The sequence below is a fragment of the Colius striatus genome, chromosome 4 (genome assembly GCF_028858725.1).
Source record: "Colius striatus isolate bColStr4 chromosome 4, bColStr4.1.hap1, whole genome shotgun sequence".
In the NCBI taxonomy this organism is placed as follows: Eukaryota; Metazoa; Chordata; class Aves; order Coliiformes; family Coliidae; genus Colius; species Colius striatus.
In genome coordinates, this window is record NC_084762.1 from 48,565,528 (window position 1) to 48,581,963 (window position 16,436).

At 38.7% G+C, this 16,436-nt stretch overlaps 1 protein-coding gene across 1 annotated transcript in view; it reads left to right on the forward strand.

Moving 5' to 3' along the window:
• The window catches only part of LAMA3 (laminin subunit alpha 3), a 117,150-nt gene that overhangs the window by 54,054 nt on the left and 46,660 nt on the right, over positions 1-16,436 (forward strand). The window contains exons 24-35 of the mRNA XM_061995211.1: positions 409-569; positions 2,959-3,067; positions 5,111-5,208; positions 7,624-7,789; positions 8,160-8,286; positions 8,376-8,515; positions 8,905-9,020; positions 9,547-9,758; positions 10,495-10,699; positions 10,877-11,021; positions 11,917-12,057; positions 13,412-13,576. Of these exons, the coding sequence (XP_061851195.1) occupies positions 409-569; positions 2,959-3,067; positions 5,111-5,208; positions 7,624-7,789; positions 8,160-8,286; positions 8,376-8,515; positions 8,905-9,020; positions 9,547-9,758; positions 10,495-10,699; positions 10,877-11,021; positions 11,917-12,057; positions 13,412-13,576 (1,785 nt within the window). The remainder of the gene's footprint in view (positions 1-408; positions 570-2,958; positions 3,068-5,110; positions 5,209-7,623; positions 7,790-8,159; positions 8,287-8,375; positions 8,516-8,904; positions 9,021-9,546; positions 9,759-10,494; positions 10,700-10,876; positions 11,022-11,916; positions 12,058-13,411; positions 13,577-16,436) is intronic.

Here is a 16,436-nt window from a genome sequence, read left to right on the forward strand (position 1 = left end):
TAGGAATTATGTTCCTGGAAATATTTTTTCTCAGTGGAGAAGTAGACTCCATTTGTAGAGATGATGGAAGATAGCTTAGAGGTGTTGGGGACAAATTTTCAGTATCACTAAAGTTTCCTCACTGATACTTTCTACTGGGGAGAAGAGAAATCATGTGTTATTTTCCCAGGTGTATTTTACTGTTATAATGGCAGCTGTTTCTTTAACTTGGTTAACTCTTGTTAGTGGACAAAGTGATATTTATAAGCATTGCTTCCATTCCGCTGCATGTCTTTTGATGAGACATAACACAATTGATCCTGGACTAGTGCTGAGCAGTTGACTCACAGCACAGGGAAAGGGAACTTTGTGCAAGAAAGGGAGTGAAAAATGTAATGGCTTTTTCTTTTTCAATTGATCTCTACCCAGGTCAATTTACAGATGACCATAAGTGTTTCTCAGGTTGGTCGCTATGTTCTGGTTTTTGAGTATGCCAATGAAGATGATTTATTATACACTGCTGAGGTAATACTACATAGCCCTGGACCTGTCACTGAAGGCAGAGTGAGAATATATTCTTGTAAATACAGGTGAGAATTTCTGAAGTAATCACTAAATGATTAAATAAGCATTTTGTCTAGAATTATGATTTTTATGTAGTGGAATCCATTAGATTATGTAGGGTTTTCAAATTTTAGGGTGATTTAAAAGTGAGTACTTGATTCTGGGGGTATTGTACAGATTTGTAATTCAGCTCATTAAATATTGCTACTGCTTCGGTGAAATATTTTCCTACACGAAAGTTTACTTTTTTTATATACATTCACAAATCCTTATTAAACATTAAATCTCTGAGTCCAGTGGAAGAGCATCACTGTTGGCTGCAGATGCCTGCACTGTTTTACGTTAGTTAAAAGCATGTCCAAGAACTTTGGCTATAACATGTAGCAGCTCATTTTACAAGAGTGTTCCCACAGTTTCTAACAAGAAGCTGAAGTGTAAAGGTCTCTGAAAATGTACGCATAGCTGTCTTCTGGCTGTTTGATTATAGACATGGTCTTCAGCCAAATGCTTCTTTATCCTTCTTGAGAACTGAGGTTACTGCAGATGTTCCGGCACAAGAGATTTTTATCTGTCCTGAGCTCCTGAACAAAGTTACCTTTAACACTGGAGCATTTCATCTTATGGCTCAAATCAGGACTGTGATCCTGCAGATATTTGCACCTGTGAGAATGCCAGGGGACTGCAGACATGCATGTGTTATTCCCATGAGCCAAATATTTGAAAGATTTGAGGCTTAGGGATATTCAAGATGAAATTGCTCAGTAAGAAAAATCGTTTTTATCAGCATGTTTGTGATATAGAGCTATGTGGAGAAGTGACCTTGTCAACTTATTGCTCTGGAAAGTTCTAATTTTAGCCCATTATGTAAAACTTTGAGCCCAAAATTACTTGCTATAAATTTTCCATTTTAATAGCTTTTGTTTGTCAAACACATTATAAGGTCTAATTTTGAATGTAGTTTTTTATTCATATGATAACACTAAGAGCTTGCTCATGAAAATACAAAGAAAACCCTTGCTACTTTAATGTAGCAATGCAGTAGATACCTTCTGTGGCCATTCTGCCTGAAGCTAGCAGCAACACTGCAAGTAAGTTACTAGATCATCTGTGCTCAGCAGGAAGCTACCAGTATCTTCTGTTAAAAAATATACCAAGAAATTATGTAGGGAGGTGCATGGAGACAAGAGTAACTTGTACAATCACAAATACATTGTGCCAGGCCTTCTTACAGCTTTATGAGCTTGATTATTCCCAATAAAACATCAGAAGAGAAGAAAACATTGCAAGCTTCCATCGAGTCACAAATAAGGGACTTGTATTTCTCAGGTCTTAAGTGTCCTTAGCCCTGAGCTGACTGTATTTCTGACCTATGCTCTAAACAAGAGTGAAGCTTCCACAATCTGTGGTTTGTACAGGAGAAACAGAGAAGTAGTAGTGTGGTCTTTACAGCTTCTCACCAAGGCATTCTGGTTGGCCTAGCTGAGCAGAAGTGCAGAAGAAATAGAAGAAATTAAAGCTTTATATGACTTCTCTTTAGCAAAAGGAAACTTGTTATTTTTGGCAGTTTGCAGGACTTACCCTACTGCCATTGTGTGGATGAGATCTGCTGGTCCACAGCACCAATGGCCCATTGCCATAATGTAAGGCAGCAGCTGGTTTGTGCTGGCACCTCAAGGAACACGGCCCAAGCATAGAGCATTAGTTACAAACTACATTACAGAGCTTGGAAACCTCTGCAGATAACATGTATGTGTATCTGTGTGTTCACATCCTACTTACAGTAATAGCTCAAATGGAGATGTGAGCTGAGGTCTGGAGATTTGGGCTCTGGGTAGGTCAACCCTCGAAGGACAAGCAGTATTTTGTATGTGGTACCTCCTTTGTTTCACTAGCGAGGATACTGGTGTTCACCAGTGGCCAGTTGTTCACCAGGCAGTTGTTATTTGTGATCCAGCAGGATGGCTGGTCACCACAGATGAGGCTAGTCAAAAGCTAGGCAGCTGAGCTAGATGATTAGCTGTTTAGTCTAGAAAAGAGAAGACTGAGGGGAGATCAGGAGGTTGAAACATCTCTTTTTTTCTATTGTAGCTAGCAACAGGACAAGGGGTAATGGGATGAAGCTGGAACACAAAAGGTTCTATTTAAATATAAGAAAAAACTATTTCACTGTTCAGGTGAGGGAGCCCTGGCACAGGCTGCCCAGAGGGGTTGTGGAGTCTCCTTCCTTGGAGGTCTTCAAGACCCGCCTGGACGTGTTCCTATGCGACCTGATCTAGGTTGACCTGCTTCTGCAGGGGGGTTGGACTAGATGATCTCTAAAGGTCTCTTCCAACCCTACTATTCTATGATTCTATGACAGCCTAAACAACATGGCAGTGCCAGCAGGCTCGTTTTTAATCTTGCTTTCTGTGTCAGTTTCCTTTGTCGCAGCGTTGTAGTTGATGACAGGAATCGCATTGCAGCCTATGACCTTCTAGCAGATACAAAGATTCAACTTAAGTCATCATCAATTAATTTTCTTCTGGTAAGTTTCCATTTTCTTTTTGCTTTTGTAATACTTGTTCCCTAGGAGGGTAAAGAGAGATAGTTTTCTCCCTATGTTCACATTCTGTATGCTAATGTGTGAACTGGTATGTATTAAATGCTTGGAGATGTTTCTTTGTATAACTCAGAGAATATTGAGGCAAACTCAATTAGTTTCAAAGACAACAGAAATTTGCCTTTCATGGCAAGGATTTTTCCAGCTCTGTTTTGCTTTTTTTTCAGTTCCACTCTGCTATGTGTAAACTTTAAATGAAAAATCTTCTGATCTTCTGGTAGCTTTTAAGCTTCTCTTTTTTTTTTGTTTTTAAGGTTTTTTTCCATATCTTTCACTTTTTAAAAAGCTTAAAAACCTGTATGGGAGTTTTCTGGGTCTCTATGCAGGTAATGAATGCATTGATTTCAGGTAATAAATGCATTCATTACTCAAATAACTTGTAAGTATTTTGAATAAAAAGCCTTCACTGCCCTCTTTTGACCACACTAGGAATACATGTTTTTTTCCTGGATACTGAATTTTCTTCTTTGTTGTTTCTGGTTTCTATTTTAGAAACACAAGGTGATTTACAGAGTTGGTTAAAATCTTGAGTAGAAACCCAGCTATAAACATAAAATAGTTTCATGGAACAATTAGAGTTAACAACGTGCGTGAGGCAGTGTTCAGGGTAAACAAATGCCATTTAAATTATAAATTAGCTCCCTGCAGCAATTGCTGTGTTAACAAGATCCATATCCAAAGGATGTTGATACTATTAATCTGCATCTCTACATGTGGAACTCTCTTGTGCTAAGAATCTCCTCATTTTATCTCTAAATTCTTGTTTCAACTCTCTGAATAACTTGCATCAAGGTAAATTTCAATGTTCTCCTGAGGTATAGGAAATATTTCCCTGTGTTAAATGTAAAGACTGTGTTTAACAAAAGATAAGAAGCAAGGAGGAAAAAAAGAGCTTCTGGTATACAGACACTAATCGTGGAGTCAATGGCAGCAGCTTGGCAGTTAAAGACCCTTGTGTGACCCTTATGTGTCATGTTGACCAGAGGGAAAGGGGAACCACCCCCAACACTGGAATTCACAAGCTTGGTCTAAATAAAGTGAAAGTGGGATTCTTGAGGTCAGATTTGAAGGGAGGCTCTTAGAACTTGATAGTCTTTATCTCACAATGGGTGCATATGAGCTGTCTAAACCAGGACTACATTTTGCATTAACTTTTTAGCTGCTCATAAAGTGCAGTTCAGAGCTTCAGTCTACCGTTGTTCTGCTGCAGTAGACTGGAGGCCTGTGGGTCATTACATGCAGGACAAGCAATTTGCTGCCCAGGGAAAAGGGACTTTTGGCACTCTGCCTTGTAGCTTATAAAGGGTTTCTAGTCCCTGCTCACTACAGCGAAGACACAAGCTGAGCTCACTTAGGACCTGCTTCTAAATGGAATCACATTGCACATTAATGAGTTATCCCTATGTAATTTTTGTTTATATTAATACATGGTGTCAGTTATCCTACTGCTTATCAAGCAGTTTAACCTTTTTCAATTCTTTGTGCACAAGTTTCATAAACTGCACTTAGGTGTTTTGTAAGATTCTGAATCTTTTGGGAGATTCTGATGTCACTGAAATTGATTCTTATGGACTTTGTACAAGCAAGTGTTCATGCCTGTGTTTCAGAATTCCCCCAGGGTTCAAGTCTCTAAAACTACAGGTGAGAGTTTCCCCCTCTCACTTCTGTACACTCTTTGTATAGCTTCTGACTCCACAAGCTGGTCTCTTCTGTCATTCCTGTTCCCATATGTTTATTTAACTTCTAAACAAATGACATTCCCCAGAGAAGGACAGAAAAATGCTATTCTACACTGAGGCATTCAGACGAAGGCAGATAAAGGGATACAAAATCTTGTGGAAAGTCCATGACAGAACATAGCTTTAGGGTCAGGCCTCCCCATGCTAAAATTTGTCCCCATCCATCCCATTCATGTCTGGCCCTGTTACTTATATTCATTGTTAATTGTGCCTTGTGCTTATTTTTCAGCACAAGGTTTGTATTATATCAGCTGAAGAATTTTCTCCGGAATATGTGGATCCTAAAGTACAGTGCATAGCTGCTTACAGGAGTACCCGTGATGGAAGGTAACTTGGTTGGTTTTTAGCCTTCAAATTTTCTGAAGAAGACCTTGAAATGCAGACTACGTGTGATTTTAGTTCTTTTGAATGAACCTTTGCTCAGTGACTCACAGGTGATTTGTAGGCCACTTGCAAAGTAGCATTTGTAAAAAACCTGAAGTGTTACCTTTAATCTGCACAATCTTTGCACAGGTTGTGTTAATATTCATCTCTTCCTGACCCATGTGAATTACTGGGTGCTAATTTGTTAAAAAACATGCATCTTTCACATGCCATCCAGGCTTCTAGGTGTCCAAGCTGAAGAGACATTGCTGCATCCATGGTCTGAAATGCTTACTACACCATCTTGAGTTTCATTCTGCATGTTACTACTTCAGCTGTTCCAAAATGGCTCGAATTTGTCATTAGGTAGGGAATGACGCAGCCCTTTCAGGCACAAATCCGTCAACTGAAACTTGGTAGCAACAAACTACTCAACATGGAAACCCCCACTTTGCGAACAAGCCATTCCCGTGGTCGTCTCATTGTGGAGCCCCATATGGTAGATGTGCCTTCAGCATTCATCCAACACAGCAATGCCCGGTGATCTTTCTACTCCATTATACTTGTGTAGGATCCATAATTAGAGCACTCAGATACCGCTTAGTTGACCCAGGTTGATGGCTTTTTTTCTTGCTGTGAAGATCTGAACCTGAATTTTCACTGCTGAAGTGGTCCCTGATTTGGGCCTCTGCAGAGGACTTGGTCCACCCTGTGGAATGTCCTGCTTCAATATGTTTAATTCTTTGGGCCAGAGAGGAACTAACACTGCAGCTTCCAAATTGATGAGCCTCACATTTCAGTTCCTGTTGCACTCTGTAGGTTGTCTCTGGTGATGCTGTTCCTAAGTTTTTCTTCCTACTGATTTCACAGAATCACAGAATGGTAGGGGTTGGAAGGGACCTCTAGAGATCATCCAGTCCAACCACCTGCTAAAGCAGGCTCATCTCAATCAACTTGCACAGGAATGCGTCCAAGTGGGATTGCAAACCCCTTCTTCAGAGAAGGAGACTCCAGTAAATGTCATTTGTAGGACATTGTAGGCGGAAAGAGTTGGCAACTAGGACTAATAGTTTTCCAGATGATAGCTTTCAATATAATGGTTGAATTGAAATAGAAAGCAGAAAATCTGAATAGTAAATTGGATAAAAGCATGTGACTGTATTTGGCTTCCAAGCATGCATAGCACTGAATTGCAGCTTTAATTCTCCTGCTTGGAGTGTTAGAATTGAGAGCAGCTTTCTAAGACTGAAGATAGTTGTCCTTGCACCAAAGGTATTTTCTTGGGCATTTGTATTCTGAGTAAATTGTGGGAGAGAGGCTGGGTGAAAAACATGATTTAAAATAAAGCTAATGTAGAAATTTGTACCTTTTACTTTTGGTTTGCGTTGTGGGCTTTTTTAAAATCTCATGTGCTATATTTGCATTTACTGTATATTTATGTTCTGTTATTAAGACCATCATCTGGCAGCACTTAACCTGAAAGTGTTAAATGTTCAACAAGTTGAAAGATGCAGAGTCTTGTCTCAGTTTAACAGTATTATAAGCATATGCTGCATGTGATTCCCCACACAAGACGAGCAGATACATTTCAATCCTGACTCTGAAACATACTTGCCGTTCCAGTTATGGGACTATCTTGAGCAAGGATTAATCATTGTCTCTTGAGTACTTATGAAAAGTGAACTAATACTAGCAGGAAACCCCCAAAACCAATTTTCTCCTGCAGTCTTGGAAAATAGTTCTTTTGATCAAGTTATTCGGAATTAAATATACCAAGGAAGAAATAGTTAAATGCATCAGTGAATGATGCTTTCAAGAAGCACTGTTATTTATTTTGGCTCCAATTCTACAAGTATTTGACTATATATTTAACTTCCAAGTACTTGACTGTATATTTAATTTCCAAGTACTTAACTATATACTTAACTTCCAAGCAGACCCATTGACTTCAATGAGAAAACTTACATGTTTAAAGGATACACCTACATAAATATTTGTAGAACTGAGAATTCAGTATTGGGACAGATTCTGGTGAATGTGAGGAACTGGATTAGCTAAAATTTATTTACTCAGTTCCCTTAGGTTTCGTCTTCCTTAGCAAACTCTTTCCACTGAAACTGTTCAGGCTATGGAAATTTTGAGAGAATAAAATCAGTTAATGTATGTTTTCCCCTTTGTGAGTTAAATCCATACTTCATGTTTTCATTTACTTTCTAGTAATTTATGTGGAGTCCAAACAGTAACAGGACTTTTTACTATTTTGTTATTAATTGTAATACAATGTAATATTTTGCCTTTTGTGAGTCTACTGCTTTTACTTCTATGGTGCTTAAAAAATGCTTCTGGCCCCAAGAGTAATTTCTTCAATTTTGTGTTTAGCGCAACATGCATTCCCTCGGTGTATGAAACTCCTCCAGCAGCTTTGGTTTTGGATGCGTTCAAAGATGGGAAGGTTTCTGAACTACAGAGAAATATACTCTATGATCCACTGATTGTCCCTTTACCTTCTCATTCAGTTAATGGAGTAACCTTGACACCATTACAGGTATCTCATATTTTCCAAACTTTCTTTCCTAAATCACAAAGTATGTTTTTGGTAAAGTTAAATAAACACTTTAAGGGAATCAAAACTGAATGATGTGATATGATGAAAATGTTGCAGACTAAGTAACCCACAGAGACAATATACAGAGAGCCGGCTTCTTTTTAAACTACACAGTTGTCTCACAGTCTGCAGAAGAACATTAAGATGTGCTTGGCATGCAAACACATAGGAGCATGCAGTTGTAGTGGCATATTTAAGTTGCTGAGGGTTGCTAAATGCCCTGTCTTTCACTGCAGGTAGGTGGCACAGAGCACTGCTAAGAAACTCAAGAGTATTTCACGAAACATCAGAACTGTTCTTGTTTCTGCAGAAGCAGGTGACCTTGAGTGGCAGAGTGCCTCACTTGGGAAGATACGTATTTGTGGGACATTTTTATCAGCCATCGCACCCGGCGTTCCCCGTGCAAGTGCGTGTGGAGGCAGGACACATGTGGTCAGGTAAGCATCTGAAGTTGATCTAATCCTTCTCCTTTGTCAGCATTTGACACATGGAGCATTTTAGAGTGTTATGGGTTGTTTTTTTTTAGGTTCTTTCAATGCTTCATTCTGCCCTCATAACTCTGGCTGTCGGGATCAGGTGATTGCAGACAACCAAATTGAGCTTGACATTTCTGAACCCGAGGTCTCTGTTACAGTGATGATACCTGATGGAAGAATGCTGGTTCTGGTATGTTTATTACATAAATTTACTTGGAAATATTACTCTCACTTTTGACATTCTTTTGGTGATAGATGCAAAGAAGAAAGACAAACAGAAAGAATTTTTGTGTTTATGTTGTATTTCAGATTTGTAGGATCTTGTGCACTGCTTCTGGTTTATTTTAAATTTTTAAGATACTATGCACTGTTTTTATTGTACACTACTTGTAGCAACATAACTCTGGGAGAGACTTATGAAGATAAAAGTATATTTTCCTGTTTTTTTCAGTCAAGATATTGTGGGCTTTGAAAAAATCCAGGACGCATAATGACTCAACATTTAAATATGTGAATGCTTTCATTTGTGTCTTTTGCTTTTCTTCAAAATGTACAATTTAGCTTTTTTGTTGTTTTAAGGAAAAGGTTTTAGTTGTTCCAGCAGACACCTACAGTTACAAAATTCTTGACAAAAAGACAGTGGACAAGGCAATTGATTTTATCAGCCAGTGTGGAGGAAGCAGTTTTTACGTTGAGTAAGCATCGCTTTCTAAAAGAATGAATGTTATCAAAGTTGGGAATTAATATTACTTTTGCTCTGTATTAAAGATATATGTATAAAATCTCCGTCATTGTGCTATATTAAAATGCTTTTCATAGCTTATGCTGGCCCATTAAATTTCCATGAGTCATCTTTCCATGACTTTCTATTGTAAATGAAATGTAAAGGTAGAGCTTTATTGCTCATAGTGCAAAAGAGGAAAATCTATGTCATCTTTCTGTCTTTGGTATTTCCATCTTTGGTATTTGGTATTTTGCTTGGCGTGTCTCAACTGATATGACTAATATACCCACTTTCTTTGAAAAAAATCTGTTACCTGCATGTTCCAAGCCATTTACCACTAATTTAATTAAAGTATATCCTTGCATGTGTACTGGTGCCATCCTTATGTCAAAAACTGTTTGAAAGACAGGACTGTAATTTGCTGAACCACTGCAAAGCGTGCTTGTAACAGTTCCCAAATGCCAGTACTGTAATTATTTATATTTTAATTTAAATAGCCCAGAAGGATCATCGGCCTTCTGTAAGGACTCTGTAAGGTCACTAGTGGCTTTCTACAACAATGGAGCCCTGCCATGTAATTGCCATAGTGCAGGTGCCATGAGCCCTACTTGCAGCCCCCTGGGAGGACAGTGTATTTGCAGGCCTAATGTGATTGGTCGTCAGTGCAGCCGATGCCGAACTGGCTACTATGGATTCCCCTTCTGCAAGTGTAAGTACATGCTCAGTCTTATTTGACACCTGGCCCAACCTTTTATTTAATTCTCTGATTTTTCTGCATAGGTACCACAGTCTTACTTTTCCTTACATGGCTTGATCCTATGAGAGGCTGGTTGAGTTGTCTTCGAGGTAGCATAGCATAGCTTTCGGTTTAAGGCAGAAGTAACGTCATTGCCTTAAAACACACCTGGTTCACGATGAAGCATGCCTTTGCCTGTGTTGTCTGATCAGGTGTAGTAGGCTTTCAGTTAAACTGGTTAAAATCTATGTTGCCACATGTTCAGTCCAAGGGACTTTGCTGCAATGATTGCTAATTTTTTTCAATATTCTTACTGTCATATCCCTGTTTACACCTTCAATAGATTTATAGATTATGCTAACAGCTCCTCAGCTGCCTTCCCAGATATTATACTCAGTGTTTATATATGGGGTTTTTTGTAGACCTGGTGTCCTTAATACCAAAGCTATTTGTCTTTTAATCCTTGACAGTTTTGGGAATTGATTAATAATGACTGTGGTGAAGTTAAGCAACCCACTAAAGCTCTGTGAAACCGCCATTGTAGTCACATAGTTGCTTTAAGCAGAGGATCATGGAAACCTAGTGAAAGAGAGAAAAGAATCATGTCCTTCATACATCAAGTTGTGTTTGTTTCGTATGAAAGTCCCTTAAGAGCTGATTGTTGTAAGTTGAGATGCGATTGATTTGCAGAATGTTTTCTTTGACCTAGTATGCAACTGTGGGCAGCGTCTTTGTGATGATGTCACTGGTAAATGCATCTGCCCTCCGAGAACTGTGAAGCCAAAATGTGAAGTGTGTGAGAAACATTACTTCAACTATCACCCTCTTGCTGGCTGTGAGACCTGCAACTGTTCAGAAAGAGGAGTTGTTAATGTGACAAGCCCAGAATGTGAAAAAAACAGTGGACAATGCAAGTAAGTTTGGGTTCTGTGCCTTATAAACAATGCACAAGTGGTTTGCTTCACTGTTCCTTTCAGGTATTTGGAGGGGATATGGGAAACTGTGATGATGGAGTATGGGGTTTTAAGCAGTGCTTGACAGTAGAATCACAGAATTGACTCCCTCTTCTATGTGTGTGTTTGTTGATACAGGTGCAAACCAGGAATAACAGGACGGCAGTGTGATCAGTGTGCTCCTGGTACTTACGGTTTCCCAAACTGTGTGCCATGTAACTGTAACAGAGCTGGAACAGAACCAGGTGTTTGCAATCCCCAGACAGGAATTTGTCTCTGTAAGGTCAGACAAATCAAATTACTTCTGCATTCACAAGCATTGTTTGCACATCAGTGACTATTCATAATTAATGAATTGAATGAAGTGAGTTTATTGTTAAGTTTTCAGTGAAAACTGAATGCAGCTGTACAACACCATCTCACCTGGCACTATGTGCACAGGTTATCATGATAGCAGTCAAATGCCATTTTTATAATGAGATCTACATTTGTCAGTTGTATGGGCAGTCTTGGGCCTTGCAGGATGTTACAGAGCAGCAGAGGAGATGTCCATTGACTCACTGAAGGAGTCTGTGCCCTGCACAGATCTGCTTTATGCATCTGCATCTTGGTTTTTGGATGTTAACCAGATCCCGTGCTTTTTTTAACCTTATTGTATCAGTTGACATTTCACCACATCGTTATAACCAGCAAATCTTCTTTTGTTCTGATCTGCATAATTAAATGTGATAAATGTGGACTTTCACAAGTGACCTTTTATATTGTAGGTTTGGAAAAGCCAGCAAAGACAATTTTGGCAGGGAAGTTAACAGCGGTCTCTGACTAACATTTGTTACTCAGTGGTTCACTTTATAAACAGGAAAGATAGCTTGTTACTAAGATAGTCTCCAAGAAGTCTTCTTCTTTCTTTTCTTTCTTTTCTCTCTTTTCTCTCTTTTCTCTCTTTTCTCTCTTTTCTCTCTTTTCTCTCTTTTCTCTCTTTTCTCTTATTTCTCTTTTCTCTTATTTCTCTTTTCTCTTTTCTCTTATTTATCTTTTCTCTTATTTCTCTTTTTTTCATTTGAAATATTCTATATGCATTTGGAATATGCCATATGTCTTTTTTCTCAGAAGATTTGGTTTATGTGCAGAAGGTTTTGGAGATCTCACTGAGATTTCTCTCAACTATGCCTTTACAGAAGAATGTTGAAGGTGCAGAATGTGACACTTGTCGACCTGGATCCTTTTATCTGGACCCTTCTAATCCCAGGGGATGCACCTCTTGCTTTTGTTTTGGGGCAACCAGCAACTGTCACAGCACAAATCATCGTAGAACCAAGGTTATCCATTAGTTTTTTTCTGTTACCATGAACCTACATTTATTCTATTAATAAAATGCTAGATTTCTTCCAAAATTGAAAATTTTCTCAATTTCTAAGGATGAGAATTTTTCTTCAGGCAATACTGCAAATTTAGTGAAGCCATGTTAATACTTAAGTGTAGTCTGACAGTTCCTTTCAGCAGAAACGGCCTTTTTTACCTGTTTGTTTACAAATCACTAGCTGGACTGAAGTTGAGCTGGCCTTCTGCTGCTTTGTCTTCAGACTCTAGTTGATCATTAAAATCAGTGGTCTCCTTCAAGATGCTTTGATAAGCATCTGTGTAATTTTACATGTCTATATCATAGATGCATTTTGAAACCTGAAAAATGTGTGACAAATTCTCCAGATTGTAAAAACTGCCTTTCGTACCTCCCTATAAAAAAGATGTGATAACAAGTGTGAGAGAAGAAGGAAAAGATAGCTTTTTAGTAACATCAATGAATGCTAAGATGGCTGAAGACTAAAACCAAAAGCAACAGCTGCCAGAAACAATGCAACAGAAAGAAAAGAGAGAAGTAGAGTCCTGAAATGATGGATTAATTTAGTTTAGGCTTAGACATGGACTAGATGCAATGCAAATAGTGGCACATTACTGTTTACAAGCAAAGCATAAAAATCTGGCCTCAGTGCGGTCAGTAGCAAGCATCCACATGCTTTAGGAAAATTTCCTCTAGCAATTACTTGTCCTCATGAAAGATTGGTTTTGATTGCTTGGGCTAGACAAGGGCAACCCACTAAAGAACCGTTCTGTACATATGCATTATGCTTTCTTTCCCCCAGCATAATGATAAATAACAGGATATATGGTCTTTCATGAGGTAACAGTCACAAACATAAAATGTCCATTAAAGTGACAGAGCATTAGGCTACATTGCCTGCCTCTGCAAAGTACCCTGCCATGTCCACTCCCTCCCAGTTAACCTACCACAACAGGTCTGTACTCTGTCTTCTAGATTAGTATCCTTGGTTTGATTTTGGAATGAACTTTAAAAGGCACCTCCAAATTATATCCTTGGGTTTTTGTACACATTTTCTAGTCACCTGCAGAAGGATTATGTCTTCGTGTGACTGAAGGCAGATTTTAGTTTGCAGGTGACAAATCAAGTAGCTTTGACAAATCCATCCCACTTACTCTCTTTTGAGGTCCTTGGAACATCCATTTTGCAAACACTTTAGGCTAGCTCTGGAGGGGAGTTTGACTTTCATGCAAAGGGAATTGCAGAGACTAAACAATTTCTCCTCAATACTTGCTGCTGGTAAAGTTGAATAAAGGATGAGACAAGCTTTTATTTTCTTCATCTATTTTCATTAGTTTGTGGACATGAGAAACTGGCGCTTGGAGGCAGTGGATGAAAATATTGACATTCCAGTCACTTTCAATCCAGTCAGTAACAGCGTAGTGGCTGATGTTCAAGAACTGCCTGCTTCAGTGCATAGTTTGTATTGGAAAGCACCACCATCTTACCTGGGAGAGAAGGTAAATGACACCTGATTCATCTGTTTTAATAAAATGTATTCATTTTTTTGTGAGCATTACTGATAAAGAGTCTCATTGTTTTTCTTAGGGTTCTTCTCTCTTTCTATATGAGACTGTTATCTCTTACCTGTCATGCCAGGAGTCACAATGTTTTACTGCTGAGTACAGTGTTAAAATTATAGCCACTAACACAGAATTAATCATCTTGCTTGGTGCTAGGGAGGTCTTTATTGGAACAGCATGGTCAGGAGCTGGTGCCTTCAGCTGCTTTTCTGAAACCTCCTGCCAGTGTGCCTGTGTTATCCTTTACACTCCCTACAATATCTCCTGGGCAGATTTTGAAAAGAATGAAAGGTGATTATGTGCTCAGTGGCATGCAAAAAACCTCTAACCTTTTGCTTTCAATATGTTGCTTGGGGAGAGCAACACCTGGTTTTCTAACCTTTTTGTTCTTTGAACTGCTTGCTGCTCTTTCTACTCAAGCATGGGGGTAGTCTTTTGCTCAATGTTAGTACCTGTCAGCATTTCAGCCCAGGGATCATACTGACCGGGAGGACTTTGCTAGTGATGGCTTGTAGGTCCAGAGCCCCAAGTTCTCCCGCTTTGGAACCCTTGGCAGTGTCAATGGTTACTAACCAGTTGTAGGACACACAGGCTTTCAGATACAGTCCTACTGTCACACACACTAAAATAAATGGGATAGATACCAGAGAGTTAAAGATAGTACTTTTTTTTCCCCCCTAAAGTTCTCTTAGTCTTTATTTTAAAGACTAGAGCAGGTTTTTTTTATCCTGCTCTCCTATGCTCAGAGGTACATCTCTTTCAGTTGAATGGTATGTTTAGTTTTGGTGCTTTTTGTTAATGTCATAGAAGTTCATGTTTCAATGTCTACAAATAATTTTTCAAAGAAATTTCATGCTAAAGCATACATTATCTACTACAATGTTAAACCAAAAGGATTTTACTGTTCCCATGACAAAATATAAAGCCGGCAATAACCCTTTTCAAACACAGTGAACAGTGGTATGAGTTTTTATGTTGCATGGCACAGTATCTAACCAGACATGCCATAACTTGCTTTTATTTACAATGACAACACTGTAAATAAAACAGTTCTATTTTTGGACCCCTTTTTACTGTACACTGTGTGTAAGTGTGTATTTTAGCACAGGCAGTATTGCAGTAATGAAAGTCTCCTTAGAAATGCTGTCTTGCTGCTAGTTTTACAAGCTCATAAATTTACCAGTTCTTCACGTTATTGTATTCTAAAAATGTCAGGGTTTGGTCTACATCCAGTAATATCAGGTCTTTCAGAAAATGTAAACAAGATCACTTCAGTATGATGGGGTTGTAAATACTATTTTCCATTATCTTAAACCTTTTAATGAGTTCCAGTGGAACCCTGATATTCAGCAGAATGTATTTTCTCTCAGTGTCTTTTGTTTACAAAGTTAAAAGGGAATCGAATGTAAAATTTATAGCAATGCAGAAACTAAACAGTCATTGAGAAATCCAGATCACATCACCTCCGTTTTCTGCTCATTTGTATTTTGACATTCTATTTAATAGACCACTCAATATTAGAAAATAAATACCATGTGTATAAAATACAGAAGGCAGTTGATAACACCAGTCTTTTACTTTTTAAAAAAACAGTTAAACCACTAACATACCAGCCTGTCTTATGGTGCAGTCTGAAATGTATGGTAAACAATAAATTAGCTCTGATTTTAATTTTCTTCAATGTTTTGGCAAAATATGGCCAAGGTTCCAAATTATGTTTTTGAAAATGCAGTTGGCTAAAGATAATAGCATTATTTACAGCCCTGTGATCCAAGGAACAAATTTATTGCTGAGATGTCTGTGGGGTTTTTTGTAATTCAACAAAAGTATGTGGAAAGAGGTTGGTTGAAGGCTGGTGCTTATCTGCAGAACACCAAAACCTGACAAAGCTGTTCTCCTCTCCATGTCAAAACAAGCATAAGCTATAAGGGCAAACAACAAGGAGTACAAACCAAAGTAGTGTATCTGTAGCAAACAAGGAGTACAAACCAAAGTAGTGTATCTGTAGCAAACCACCTCATTTCACTTAGTACCCATAAACCTTTCTAGGCTCTTCTTGGAACAAAAGCTGTCTAGTTGTGCCTGGAGCCTCCTTTCCTCTCAATATGTTTTGAACTGAGTCACTCATACACCACCGAGAGAAGCTGTTTGTTAGATGATTCAAACAGACTTGCCTAAGTCTTTGTTCTGGGCAGCAGTGTGTGTACTTACCTGGCTTTGAGGCTGCCTGTGGTCACCTGTAGTTGAGCCAAAGGAAGTGTTGTTTCAGCTCAACCGACAGCAATAATCTGTTTACAACACAGCTGATACCAGTAGAAGTCCTGTCTTCCAGAAGGTGGATCAAAGATTTACTGCTTCAATCCATGTTTGTACTAAGTTTGGAAAATGCTGTACCCTGAAAGCCGCCTTCAAACATGTGTAATGTGACTTTTTTTTATGCATTGCCTGTTCATAGGCTTCACTACTGCTTTTGTTGTCAGCCTGACATCTGCTCTTGATGAGCCAAATCTGTTCTGTAGGGTGAGGGGAAGAACAACATTCATGTGAGCATGTCAGGGGAAAAGCAATGTTCATGTGAGTTCTCTATGGCACAGATGGTGTGTTCCCAGGTATAAAAACCCCCTGATGCAGATAACCTTCCAGAGAACAGTAACTGCAACACAGATTTTCATATTTTGTCTAAAGAACAAAGACAAAATACATTATTTACAGTGCTCGAAGGTGGGGTTAACTTGAATACAAAATTAGATTAATATCAAGCAATAGTTACAGTATCATAGATACTGTAATACATACA